General features: G+C 45.1%; 1 protein-coding gene across 1 annotated transcript in view; it reads left to right on the forward strand.

Annotated features, from left to right (window-relative positions):
• Positions 1-9,594: 9,594 nt before the first annotated feature.
• xylt1 (xylosyltransferase I) overlaps positions 9,595-15,002 on the forward strand; it is a 55,671-nt gene continuing 50,263 nt past the window's right edge. The window contains exon 1 of the mRNA XM_006637173.3: positions 9,595-10,171. Coding sequence (XP_006637236.2) covers positions 9,599-10,171 — 573 coding nt within the window. The 5' untranslated portion in view covers positions 9,595-9,598. The remainder of the gene's footprint in view (positions 10,172-15,002) is intronic.

Consider the following 15,002-nt stretch of genomic DNA (forward strand, 5'->3'; position numbering starts at 1 on the left):
TTCCTAACTCTTCTGGTAAAAGTTTGGCAATTGATGCACTATGACTACAATCTGATCATCGTGTTATATCATTGTGTCCGTGCCGTTTGTCCAAAAAGCCAGAATTCCTAGCTGCGGTTTCAAAGAGGCAGCAGTTACCCAGGGAAGGTGACAGGATTGTGGGAAAGAGGGGGGTAGGAAGGGAGACAGAGACACATTAGGAACAAAGCCACTGAACAGAAGTTGATCTTCTCACCACTCAGTGCACACAGACCCTGGCTATGACCCCTAACAAGCTGAGTATTGGCATGTGTCTATAAAGAGATTTTCCACATGGGTGGAGTGTGTGCTTCCTGAAAGCATCTATTTGTGGGCATCATATAACTTCTACCCTCACAAAATGGACAACCAATACAGACTTTATAGTCACGGACTTTTCAAATGCACTCCTGCTCTATATCACTCTCCCATAACTGTGTTCCTTGAAGTAGAGACCATCAGTGTGATTTCTGTGTATTACCAAGCCATACATATGCAATACATTAGATTTTGTAATAATTTACTGAAACACTTTTTTCTCCCATTACATAAATTACAACGCATTGGCCGCAATTCCCTGCCAAACAGTACTTGTGAAGTGTGATTTAGGGCCACTGAGGAGTCCAGGGATCTTCAACCCTGCTCCTGAACACCCAGTGCAAGAGGTTTTATACTGTGGGTCTCCATTAAATCATCAGCTTCCAAAGACCAGGAGCAGTGTAACTGTGACCAGTTAAACAGGCGATTTGTTAAATTGTATCTGAAGATCCTACAGCCCTTGAGTATGACAGTTCCCTTAACTGAAAAAATATATGTTGATTCATGGATCAATAACTTACAAGTGTTGCTAAGCTTTCAATACAGGTGACCTCTAAGACTGAACTGGCACTCTCCAGAATGTGGGATGGAAATCCCTGTTCTAGTTTAACATAGTGCAAAACAGCCAGATTGTACCAAACCCACCAACTGCAAAACCCTGCAGAGGTGTCTAAATATCCGCAGTCTGTGTGCACCAGCTTCATGTTGGGGTTTGGCTTAGTTTTGGCTCTTCATTTTGTCTCTGGTTATGCATGGCGGCTGGGGTATATTATTTAATCCATCTACCCTGCCTTGCTGAAAGGAGGAGACTGGGCTGAAAAGGGTGTTTTTCTGTGTCCATCTTCAGTGTCTTTTCATGGTTTTAATACGCCTCGATCTCGGTGGTGGAGCAGCGGTGAGGACAATAAGCCCCCTGGAAAAACACAGCTGTTCTCGTTGCTGTAGCAGCTGGGTGCAATTTTTTCTTAATGAAATTTCAAGGCAGTGGTCGCGTTTCCCTGCTCTTTCTGCGGGCACTGAAGATCTCCTGGAATGTGAGCCTTTACCCAATGACAAAGATACAGACGTTGAGGCAAATGCCTGTCCTGGAGAAAGACAGAACATCTTTGCTCCACAGGTAGATTCATACCAAGTTGGCTGCAAATGTTGAGCACACGTCAAAGATGTAGTAACTGTCTCTCTTATTTCAGTGAGACTAAGCCGTGATCATGAAGCTAAAAAAATAAATCAATATCCACATCTGAATTGATATTTTTTTCTTTAGTTTCCAAACTAGATTCAGATCTAGATTTGTTTTAAACCAGCAGTCTGGAGCCGGCTTGTCCGCAGACATAACTCGGGACAAGACGCTGCCATTCAGATCACATTCCTCAACCGGTGAGCGCCAGACCTGGTTCAGAACAAATTTTAAATCCGAGGAGTTAATATTCTGGTGAGGAACGAGGAACGAATGAATGATTCAGACGGGGAACTGACACAGCTGGGAGGTGTAAGTAGAGCTGATCAGTGCTGAAAGAAGTGCAGCAGGTTTCAGCACTCAGTGTAGTGAGGAGTCCATGAAATGAGCTACTGTAATGTGTACAAGGTAGATCCACAACTGCAGAGGATGGGCGGAATTTCAAGATGGGGCTGTGATGGGATACGACTTGTCTTCTACCATGAAGGTGTCATTTTATAACCTGCCGGCAGACAGACCTGCAGGGAACGGTAGAAGGTCAAGTTTTATAACACGCCGAGTTTCATCTGTTTTTTTTTTCCCCTCTTCGATCTCTCCCTTTTTGTTCTTATTTTGTGATGTGCCGCGAGGTCCCGGGGGAAATCCAGAACAATCTTGTACATCCTCCCTCGCTCAGGTTTCCATGGCGAAACCCAGATGGACTCAGCCTTCGGCAAGCTCCTCTCCAAGTTGTGCGAGTGTCCATGCGTGCTTGGGCGTGCGAGCGTGTTAACAGATAATGGAAGTCTGTGCTGCTCAGTTGAAAGACACGTTTTCTCTTCATTCCCAAGTGTATTTCTATCAGAAGCCATTTATTTGGCTGTGTTTCGTACGCAGGCAGTAAATGCCTGTTTGAATATACTGATGGATTCAATTTGTGATCCTTCTTAAGAGGGCCTACCAGGAAAAACAGAGTCTTCTAATCCCCGTTTCCCACAGAGGGCTCGCTCCAAACTCATTTTTCCAGCGTGGCAGTGTGACTGCGCTGGAGCTCACACCTCTGCTGGAAAAACGTTGAATTATCCCCCCCCCCCCCTTCATCTCCGTGTCTCGTCACGGATGATCGTTGAGGTGCAGAATTATGTAAATGCAGCGAATTGTGAGTCAGCACAGCTATTGTTTGGGATTACATTCCTGTCTGTGTCGCTATCATGTGCGTGGCACCGCTCCTTTATTAATATGCCGAAAAAAGCCCAGTGAGGCACCTGGAAATACATCGCAGCTCATAGATCCTCCTGTCACATCCTCGGGAATGTTTTCTCAGCAGATAGCGCTGGTTCAGCTCAGAGAGCTCGTACTAATACCTTCTTTGCAGTCAGCCATAACTGCAATAACAAGCTGACAATGGGAGAATGGTTTTTGAACCTTACTAACTTTGCGGGGTTTTTCGTCATTGTAATGGACACAAGGAAACAGCAGTTTCATTTTTAGTTATATCACCGCAAGGCTCGGGAGGACACAGAAGGAGACATAAGAGCAGTTTTAAACAAGAGGGGGGCCTTTAGTTCTGTCTAGCCCCTTTGGTAGTTAGTAGCTAAGTGATCCCAGGGTCTCAGTCAGCCGTTTCTTGAAAGAAGCCCAACGAACGCGTGTCTCTCCTGTGACGCTAAGCTCTCATGACTGACTCTACCATCTTCAAACATTAAAGCACAGGATATTGACAGCTTTGACACTGCCTGGTTTAGGCCTGTACTAGCCCTTGTTCCAGGCAGAGGGCCAGATTGCCTGTGCTGTATCTTCCTTTTGCGAACGTCATAAGGAGGGACGATTCAGGTTGTCTGACAAATGAGTGCGGATGGGACTTTCTTGATGCATGACCTGCACATGTATCTGTCACTCTCTCAGTCCAGCTGTGCGTGTATCTACCTTTATCACTTCATGTGACCCCTTCAGCGGTCTCTGAAACTGTCCTCAGCGATCCTGCTGGATGTCACTGCATTTCCGCAGTGTGAAAAAGAAACTGCTGCTTTAAGCTTAGTAGAGCTCCGATCAAATACAAAAGAGCTGGGAATGGCATCACTTCCAGTCAATCTATAGACATGGTTTAAAGAGCCAATATCCACCAATGATACTACACAATTTAATTACCCTGCCAAGAGTAACCCTCATAGATGCTGTTACAATATATGCTTTTGTGGTATATGCATTCAGTTGAATGTTGTCACATTTCTTCAAAGAATTTGAAGGAAAAATACAAAACCATTTCTATTAACTGCGTGAAATCTGCATATTGGTCGAAAACAAGAACTTGGTCCTTTCTTTAGGTTTGAACACACCCATTAATTACACATAAACACACAGACAAAAGAAAATGAATGGGTGGCAGAAGAGAGGAGACTTTTTCACCCTTCTTACTCGCCTGAGAGTCTCTGGCGGCTGTCCGACTGAAGTCATCATGAGATCGCTGTGAGGCTGCCCCTGTGGTGGCACTATAAAAAGCCTAGCAGCGGTGTGAGGTTTGCTCACGGGGCTTCATGCCTGCATGCGAAGAGCTGGAACTGGAAATGTGTTTGCTCTGGACAGGACATCACAGTCTCCTAAAAGAGGCACGGGAGAGGACGGAGTGACAACACCCATGTCCCCCTGTCTTACACCTGCCTGTTTGACTCTTCAATCAAAATAGATGCGCAAAGCCGCATAAATGCTGGTGTCACTTACAACAGTGCAGCCCTGAATGACACTAAACGTGAGAAATGTGTAGAAATAGCCTTCATTCTTTTTCTTTTTTTTTGCAGCTGTGGTGCAAAATCCGTAACAATCTTAATAAACTCTTGGAATCTAAACTCTGGATACATAAAGGGTGGAGTCGTGCATGTCTAGTCAGAGCCCCATGAAGCAGGCCACTGGAGGAGAGGAAAAGCTGGTGTTATACCCCTCCTTGCTCCACGCTGGGGACAGAGCAGGTGGGGAAAAGGGCATTATGTTTCCACAGTGAAGTGCATTAAGCAGGTTGTCTTGATCTGGGCTCGACCGATCCCACTTAAACCCTGACTCGCCACCTCCAGCACAAAGCTGAGGCTTTGCAATGCGCTGCTGCAGCAGCTCCTCTGTGGGCATAGCCCGAGCCTGGCTAGCGTTCGGTTTCCGGAGATTATCAGAAACACAATTAAATCCAGAGAAATTCCACTAGATGCTCAAGACATGCTCACTTTCTGACAAGCTGGCTGGAAAGGAAGAGGATGGATTTCTATGGTTTATAAGAGACTTTATCTAAGGCTTGGTAAATAAATAAAGGAAGAAAGATTAATTTCCTAAATACCACAGCCAAGGAGGGAGAGCCTGTCAGCACCAAGTTTTTAAATGCATTTTACTGCACCTCTGAATACATATTCAAAATGATGGTTATTATTCATCTGGAATTAATTAAAGGCTCCTTTCCAAGGCCATGGAAAAGGCTATGTCTTTTCCTAGTGGTTCTTGCATTGCTCTTACTTTTATAGCTCAGAAGCTGCAGCTGATGTAACATTATGACCACTGTGCTTTGCTTTTTCCCCCGTTTCAAGAAAAATGCATTTGAGAAAACTCTGAAAACTCAGTAATTCAGAGGCCTGCTAAGTAAAAAAGTCAAAACTAAGTAAAATGGAGATATAATAAGGCACTTTTGGCACTCGCATTGCCAATTCAGACAAAAAACCTGATGCACTTGAAAGTGTTTTTTGATGCTTCTGTATTCTGTGTGCAGTGCTGACAACCTTAATGAACGAAGATATCTTTTAACTTTGTAGCTGTGCATTACATTTCCTAAAGCCTCTTTTTTTATGAACAGAAAACACGAAAGCGCAAAATTATGAGCTAAATAGAACTACTGTATGAACAGGAGGAAAAACTTTGTGGAGAAGAGAGTTTAGAAAGTGCCGATAAATATGCAAACTCTCAAAAAATGAGAACAGCCTTTTCACCCATCAGAGCGTGTTTCCATCCTGTAATAAATTCTTCCAGAGTTGACTTAGCAGAGACATAGCCTACTGATATTAAAATATCTGTTTTAATACTACAAAAGGCTTTAGATGGCATATTGTAACTTAACAATATGTTTCGATCATCATCCAAAAACATTCAAAACATATCTCAAACCTAGTTTTCATTCATTCCCCCATGTTCTGGTGATGACCAAAGTTTGAACCAGTTGACTTTTAATTGAAGAAGATAAATTGCTTCACACTAAAGTGGGGTGGGGTGTTATGTACTGTTTGTCTCCTGGGACAGTACCTGCACATTGCTGCCTGCCCAGCTGCAAACTAAAGTCAAAACCATTACGTCCAGGAATTTCTTTGGCTCTGGAAATGAGCTGGTTTAAAGGATTTGCCTGTTCTTTTGAACTTCTCTTTTGAAATTGATTTATTTCTTTCTGACTGTCTGGATTTTTTACTTATCCCTGACAAGACGTAAACATGGTGCAATCGTTTTTTAAAAAGAGTGCTGAAGAATTTTATTTTTAAAACGCTGAAGTAGATCTCCCCTTAATCACATCTGTCTGGCTGAAAGGATGATAGTCTCCAAACCTCAGCCAAAGCAGTTGATGCAAGCTGTGAATTCCAAGTGTCCAAAACACACTTGCCAGTGAGACTCCCTTTTTTGTTGAATGCACAAGTCCTCTTCCAGCACGTACAGTATATAGGACTTCTAAAAGTGATGCACTAGCATTCTCATTTGAACCGTGAAAATGCTGTAGCTCATAATTTTATTCTACAACTAATAAGATGGTCTGGTAACTTACGTTGTACTCAATATGGTTATTATTTATGTCTGCACATCCATAAAATGAGATATCCAGCCAACAGCATGGATATGTCTCAGCGCATTTACTTAAACAGAGTAAATGATAGCTGCCGTATACATATTGTATGTCATACATATTACATTTACTGCCTGTGAGAGACATTTAATTTGCATCACAGTGGATATGTCTGAGGGTATGGATTCAACACCAGCTAGTAATTAACTTACAATAAGAGCTTGACAAGGACTGAAAGTGGAAAGGATGCTCAGCCAATCATGTTCATCTGGTGGCTAGTGTCTTCTTGTTCCAAGGATGCTTTCCAGCTGTTTTTTTTTTAAATTAGCACTTGGTCTTCCAGTGAAATTGGTATACATATTTTGCTGTTTGTGACCTTGGTGGTGAAGTAGATTTATCATGAACCATAGATCAAATAGCAATACGTATTTCCAGTCTCCAGCCGAGGTTGCCTTTGTGTTCATTTAATTCATGAATGAATTGACTACCATTTCATGAGTTCATCAAACATTCTTCGCTTTTAATTCAGTGATCTGGAGTTTGTTTCCAGTGGGGTTCCAGCTCTCCAGGACTGGGCAGACCACTCGTCTGCTCTGTACTCGTGGGATTAGGAAAGCAGAAACCGGCACACTTTATGTGCAGTGCAGCACTGTGCGATTTTAAAACACAAAACTGTGCGGTGCAATTCTCACCTTCGCGGGGGGGGGGGTATTCCACTGGTAACGGATTGTCTTTGATTCCACCATCATCCTTGACTGACACGCAGCAGGGAGTGGGGATGGTACCTGCTCAGGTATCAGACTGCAGATGAGGCAAACGAAGCTAGTGACGAATAAAAACATAATTTCCTTCTACTCAGACGACATATTTCTCAAGCTGTATTACCCTGTTATTTTGGAAATATTAAGGGACAAACTACCAACAGACCTCTGGTTGGTAGTAAAGTGTCTCACTATGTGCCTGGGGTGACTAACAGATAAATCCACTCTAATTAAATTCCTAATTTCCACCTCCTGGTCTGGGGTGCTCTGGTGTTGTCACTCTGTATGATGCTGGACAGAACAATGCAGTTATTTAATACGAGCTGATACATTCTCTCTCACTCTTTGTCTCTGCTATATCACTGCTTGTTGATTTTGTCGCTTAATTTTGGTGTTCCTATTCAAATACAAAATTGTTTTATTAAATGCAATCTGTCTTGGACTGAATACCCTTCAGGTTTGGGTGGGAATTAAGTGTAGCTGTATTCATTAACTCCTTATCCACGGACAACACCACATGAGATGGAAATGTCTTATAACTTCAAGTTCTGCCCTCACTACACTAAGAGTGCATTCACGCTAAGATGCATGAATACGTCATTGGCTGTGCCACACTGATGAATCCTATTAAGGGTGAAACAGCTGGCAGAGTGCAGCTATACCACACTTATGTTTGGTGAAACAGCTGTCTGTAGCTGCTGTGACTCGACATGGGCAAAAAAAAGTCATCTGATAATATGTCAGTTCTGCCTCCATTGGCATTATAATTGGATAAATAGGTAATTACTATTAATATCCATGACTCATTGCACCTAGGTATTCCTTCTTCTCATCCAAACATCTCACAAACCAAAATATTTAGTATGTAAAATGTTTTTGGCTTATGTTTGTTTTCCTAATTCATGTTTGATATCGGGACGCTTGCCTAACAGAAGATGGTGACAGTGATGTGGCGATATGGTGATTTTTCTTATTGTCTGCCTAGTGGCATACTCTAGACATAAAGTGATTCGATAGGGTCTTGAGCAGGTTCATAATTCATCAACTTTGAATTGTGTCTAGAAACATGTTGAGATGCAGGCTAAAAGCTGTTTAGTAAATTTGCATTGTGCAGTCAATCGCTATACTGTTAACAACCCTTCCGTCATGCATATACAGGCGCGTCATGGTTTACACACCCGCAGTCTCCACACCTCAGAAGGCACAAACATGGCACCTAATGAAATGAATATAAAATTTGCGCTTTCTGCGCACCAAAACATTGACTGCGGAGCAAATGAGTGCAAAACTGACGCACAAGCATTGTGGATTACTCACGACACAGGTCCGCTGTGCTTCTGTTACCGTGAAAGGGATTAATTGTCGTGACCCCCTTTCACAAACACGAGGTTTACGGGTCTCCCCTGAGAGAAAGTCTGGCCCAGAGGAGGGGTCTTAAGCGGAAGTCATCACCCCGGAGAACCACCGCGATGGGTCAGAGCGACACTTGGGCTTGTTGAAGAGAGGCGTTGCAGTCGCACTACCGGACGCAGTTAAACTGCGGTGAAAACACCGAAACGCAATTAACTTAACTGAAAATAATAACTTTCTCCCTAAAACTCTTAATAGGAAGCAGTTAGAATATACCCGTAGAGGATCATCGCAAATGGAGCGTTTGCAGAGTTCTTCAAAGTGACGATTTCCGTAATTTTCATGGAACTACAATGCAGGGTTTCTCACAGGTGACTTTTTTTTTGTCGTAAACAAAGGGGGGTCCTGTAGGCGTCCAATCGTGGAAGGCCGGTCATTTTAAAATTCAAATTCTGTCAACACGCTGAGTTTAAATAACCCCCTTTCCCCCCCGAACATATAACATTTGCCATGCATAACTAATCAGTATTCATATTTAAAAACAATCCTGCCTTGACATGCAATTCCTTTTCCAAATCCACCTACTGAAAAGCAAATGAATTCAGCGAAAATACTGATAACTACCGTAGGCCAATGCATTAACTCATTTTATGCTGTGATATATATAAAAAATAGAAAGGCAGCGCAGTTTCTGTTTAGTACTGTATTATTTCAAAGTGGAGTTAACCGTGTTTACAAAAGCCTGCATTTTGCAACAGAACCAGACTATTGATATTGCTAGTCGGAAGACTGGCACGTGTTTAGTTAGCCGACGAAGCAAACAATCGGAGTAAATATTAATGAGTGCATAAATATTTCATGTACAAGATGGGTTGGGTTTCTGTACCAGTGGCTTATTACATAAAATATTTGGCTAAGGCGTAAAACATCACATTGCTCACAGTGGGTGTTATTTTGTATAGCGTCTTTCTGTCGGTTTCACCGTAAAAGCAGGGTGGCACGGTGTCGCATTCACAGGCCACCGCTTTGCTCAAACACCTGAGAAAATAAGGTGGTTACGCTGCGCGTAATAAGTCACACCGACTGATGTCTGGGACTTGCACAGGTACTTCGGCATCGCTAGACTGAGGCTGTGTGCTGGCGGTGCCCATGCGCCAGTGATCCTGATGGCCACTTTTCTTTTCTGCCTTCAGTGCAGCGATGCCCTCCATCTCTCTTCCAGCAGCCTGCGCTCAGAAGGGTTTATTCAAATCGGCGAGATCCGCCGGGTCGCCTCTCGGTGGACTGGCAGCGTGTACCCACTCCAGCCCATCACTCGCTTGGCTCTGGCCACACGGGGGCCCTGTTCACTCTCGTCTTTGCCAGACTTCACCAGCCATCCCTCCCCGACACACACACACCGTACCTCCCCCCTCCTCCTCCTCCTCCTCCTTCGTATTACCGGGCAGCGCAGAGCCTCAAAACCGAGCGTCGGCTCTTCGCAGCTCTAGTGTGAAGATGGTAGGTGTTCCCTGCGCTCGGAGGCTGGCTCGCCGCTCCCGGTCCGCCTTGATCGCGGCGCTCACCGTGTTGCTGGTGCAGACGCTGATCGTGTGGAACTTCAGCAGCCTGGATTCGGGAGAGGACCGGGAGGGCGCGGGCTCCAACAGCAGGGAGAAGCGTGACCGGATCGGCGGCAACGGAGCCGGCGGCGAGTACTTCAGCCGGGGGGCTCCGCCGCAGCACCACCAGGCTCCGCTCGGGAGGGCAAACGCTCGGCGCAAGCAGCAGCCGGTGAGTCCGCCGGGGGGGGGCTTTCTGCTCGTGGAAGGGGGCCTCGTTGAGACGCTGACCCGTGTGCGTTTTGAATGAACAGTCCCCCCGTGCCCGGTTGCAGTTTCCCTGGGTGACTGATGCTTGGGGGTCAGAGCCCTCCTGCCTGCAAAATAAGAGCGTGATTTCGAGTGATTCACCGTCCGACAGCGACGGCGTTCGGGGATCTCTCGGTTTTTGCGGAAGGGGTTTAAGCCTAACAGCGCACGTCAAAATGAGGATGCTTTGTTGTAAATGAAGCGGTTTCTACGGTATGTGTGTTAAAGGAGACCGCCGCTGTTGTGCATTTCAGAGGATGCCTTCTCCGAGTCTTGCCTTTTGCTTGGCTGTACAATGGAAAGCATTTCTTCTTTCTTTTTTTTTTCGGAAACTGCACAAATTGATGCTTTCGTCCGTTTCCACACTTCAGCATTCGGTCTAAACCGGTCAGCAGCGGTCGCCGAGTGACCTGACCTGCGGAGAGAGCAGGGGAACATCTGTTCTGCGAGAGCTGTAGTAGTGTTTGACCTGTGTTTCTGTAGATGATCATATCAGGTTATAACGGAAGACGTAAAACACCTCTGTGATGTTTCCGTTTGTTAACAGTGCAACATTGTGGCAATTGCAAATAAATAAGATCAGGGGAAATTTAGAGGTCACAAACTTTACTGAGGATTGCACACGAATTCGGTATCTGCTGTAGATCAGGTGAAAGTCACGTATTCCTGTTGTTTAATGGCAGAGTGATGGATGGAAAACTTGTATTTTTAATAGCATATAGTGGTCTTTTAATGCACAGGATAAATAGCTGCAAACGTCTTCATTCATTTTTCGTTGTGCTACTCGTTCTTTGGTTACGAAAAGTGTAGAAGCACCCTGCTCTACATCTTACGTTTGTCAAATGAGTGGGAATTAAGTCGTTAAGTTACGGTTGTACTAGCAAGGTAGTATCGATCCTGATTGTTCTACACCGCGCGATTTCCAATATTCTACACGATTTGAAATCAATTTATGTTACAGACGATAAATAATCGCTGGAAGCGAAAGGATGACGAAACCAATTGTCGTCACGCAACTTTTTTTTTACAATTAGCATCCCCAAATGCGATGAGCCCCTTTTGCGCTTTGAATATTTTCTCGGTAGTTTTGCCTCTAAACTCACTGAACTCACAGTTAACCCCCACAGACTTGTATCTGAATGTCAGAATGAACATAAAAAATAAAAAATAATAATAAATGTCCATCCCAGTCAGCTTGGAATTCTTGAAATGAATCTGGTTGGCTGCTAAGATCACGCAGTAGAAATGTATGAAACTACATCAGTAAGTACGGATGGAGAAAAACAGAACGGGATTCTTTGGAAACGGCTCTAATGTTGAAAGTCTTCAATTAAAAAGATCAAAAGCCCACGTTTCGCATCTTTTAAGCGCCAGTTTACTCGCCCGAGATGAAGTGATTAAATCTTGGTGATGATCCGGTTCCGAAAACCCAGAGGTCCCGTGGCGTTCTAGAGAGAAACGGATGTGATGATGCCCCGTGGCTTCTGGTAAGCACAGGCCGAGCAACCTGCAACAGTTACCTTGTGACTCTTTAGGGGTGCCGTGTTGGAATGGGATTTAATCCCCCCGATTCTGGGCAATTTGTGTAGAGTCGGCCCTGCCAATCGTGTTGGGGGGGGATTTGTTTCTGCAGGGCTGGAGGTGGGGGGTGGGGGGTTTAAGAGATGGGACGGACTTCTGTTGCTTCCTCTTTTTGTCTTCCCTCACATTGTGCTATTTATTTTTCCATTTCTGCTCGCACTTCCTGAGCTCGTTGTAAATACCAATGATTGATTACGGGAGGATCGCGTGTGGTAACCGCTTGCGGAGTCAATAACGAATTGTTCGGGTTTGCGTGAATGGGAGTGTAAATTCTCTCCCTGTTGTAAATGGATTGTTTCTGGCCACAGAAGTACTGCTGGATTAAACAGTGTGGGTTCAGAACTGCCTGAGATGCAGACGGGCTTTCTGGTCCTTTGCCACAGTATAACCAAGTACAGAAGGACTTGAGCCCTGGATGTGGGGTCTGAGCTGTTTCTTCATTTTTTTTTCTACCCTAACTGGTTATTGACGGGGAAGAAAGTCAGTGGGCTGCAGTCGGACTTTCCAGGGCCCAGAGAGCGGCCCGGCCAACAGGACGTCTCTGTCGTTTCGGGCTGGGATGGTGGACCGGCAGCTCTCCTCGGCGAGGGGTTTGGATCTCGATCCGCCCTGCGCGGGGGACCAGAGCAGTGACTGACAGCAGTACTGTCCTCTGGGCTTGCCGGTCTGAGGGAGGGCAGGCTGGAAACCTGTGGAGGCCTTGGAGTTTCATCTCTGATGTCCTTGTGTGTCGGCCCTGGGCAGGGGGGCCGTGCCTCGTCTGTGGGTCTGTACTGTGCTGCCCGAGGCTAGAGGGAGCACGTCAATAACCAGGCTGTCTTGTTAGAGAAAAATGGGCAGAATAATTACCCACTGATTTCTACGCTTAATTCTGATATTTATAAGACAAGATAAGATCACTTTATTAGCCATATACAATTTCTTGCTTTAGGAATTAATCTTTTCGCATACCCCAGCTTGCTCCCCATGAGACACAGACACACAGACAATGAGAGTCTGGGGTCAGAGTGCAGGTACAGCCATTGTACAGCCCCCCTGGAGCAGCTGGGGTTAAGGGCCTTGCTCAGGGACCTAACGGAGTAGGATTCCTCCGCCCCATGTGGGTCTCTGATAAACAGTCTGCTAAGAACAAAAGTACTCTCAAAGCCAGTCCTGAGAAAAGGGAGATGGTTCGCTAGTGTTTCTTATTGTATAATTCTAGTCCATAAATAGCTCTTTGGCTGTGCTTGAGGCATCGAAAGGTGTTTTTTCCCCATTTTAATGAATTTATGCAAGTCATTGGTGAACAAATTCTCATTTACAATGATGACTTGGTCAAGAGGCCATTGAATACCATTGCGGCACAGAAGACAGCGCAGTGAAAGACAAGAAACCATCTGGTAAATAATATGACAGGTCACCAAGCATTGGGGAAATGTAAGATTAATAAGAGCAAGCAACAGACAGAAACAGTTTAACCATATGCTTGAAAACATCCTTGGAAACAAGGATGGGCATTTTGAGCTCAGACTGCAGACTTTTCCAGTCATTATCAGTTAAGAAATTAAAATGTCTTACAAAATAAAACAAAACAAAACAGCAGTGGCCCTTAGAAGGTTCTGTCTGCCTAAAGTGATGCATCACAAATGTTGATGACACTTCTATATTACAATAAGTAATAATGAAAAGTTTTTTTTTCAATAACAGATGTGCAAATTAGTTGAAGCCACTGAAGCTTAGTTATGTACACACAAAGAGAATGGAGTCATTTTCCCCAAGAACAGCTCCAAAATGCATCACAGTGGGGAGTTTGGACATTTGTGCTAGCGTGAACATGGCTGAACGTGTTATTAAAGACCCAGTATGATCCATACAGGTTCAGCAGCATTAGGTTCCAGTGTGTCTGGGAAGTGCTTTGCATTCCTCACATCAGAGCAGATGTCTTGAGTTCATGCTGTATCTGATCAAGCAGTCCTTGGGGAACAGGTATTCCTTAACAGGGTAAATTCCAGGACTCCACCTACGCCGATCACTTAGACCGATAATTCTGATCTGCAGGATTGCTGCTGGCGTGGCAGGTTAGAATTCTTGAGATTCTGGTGCCGGGCTCAAATTTGTCCTGATGTGTTTCATTCAGCCGAGAGAAAGAGATGTCCCTGGCAGATGTGATCAAATACATTTCTTTACAAGGTTTTAGATAAGAAGCCACTTTTCTGTTCTTTTTTTTTTGTTGTTGTTGTTGTTGGAAACACTGCAGCTGTAATCGTGAATCTGTTGGAGCCTGTGACACTGGGAGGCGTTAAGGGATTGTTCGAATGTAGGAAAGCACGAAGAAGCACTGGGCTATTCTAGGAGCTTTGCATCAGTTTACTTATCTTGTTTTGCCCAGTTTATTTCTGTTGTTTTGCAAATACCGTCGTCCGCCTGTGAGCTGTACCTACACTGCAGAGAGCAGGTTCTTCAGTGGCTTGGGTATGAGCCACTTGTGAATGTGTATCCTACTGGGTGTGAAATGGCTATTTTTAAGTGTGTTGGAAAGCAGGGAGAGTTTTCCCTCTCTCAGATGGAGTGGCGCTACGTCGCCTTTCTCTTTCAATGCTAAGTGAATGAAGCATTAAGGGCGGCTAATGTTAATGCATTTCTGCAGAACACAATGTCACTTGCGTCCCAGGTCTTTTCACTTTATCGCTCTTTGAGTGGCAACGCTTTCACAGTAGCAAACGGCCAGTCATCGCTACAGCACAGAGCATTCCAGGCACATCATCTCTTCAAGCGACTGCAGCCTGGGGGCTGATCATCGCAATAGAATAGGGTGGGCAAGACCACCGGTTTACCTGCCCCGACTTTGTACAGATTTGAAATCTGTTGTCACGCAGCTGCATGAGTTGCATCCAGTCATTGCTGTGGGTTCAAAGCCCGAGATGGCCTTCCAGTTCAGCCGGGCTGAGGTGGGGAGAGGCTTGTGGCCTGCACCTTCCTCCTCCTCCTCCCTGCTTCCGACGCCGCTGGCAGCGTGACTCAGGCAGCTCTTTCAGGACTGCCTTGCTGACTCATGCGATCGCCTGCTGCCCGGCGTTGAAGATGCTCAGCGGCTTGGGAGGGGGCAGCCAAGTGGATGGGCTGATTTGTCAATGCGGGGAGCTTGGATGTGACACGACAGGGCAGTGCTACACGCGAGCGATACAGGGAGCGCG

Source organism: Lepisosteus oculatus, chromosome 19, assembly GCF_040954835.1.
Source record: "Lepisosteus oculatus isolate fLepOcu1 chromosome 19, fLepOcu1.hap2, whole genome shotgun sequence".
Classification (NCBI taxonomy): domain Eukaryota; kingdom Metazoa; phylum Chordata; class Actinopteri; order Semionotiformes; family Lepisosteidae; genus Lepisosteus; species Lepisosteus oculatus.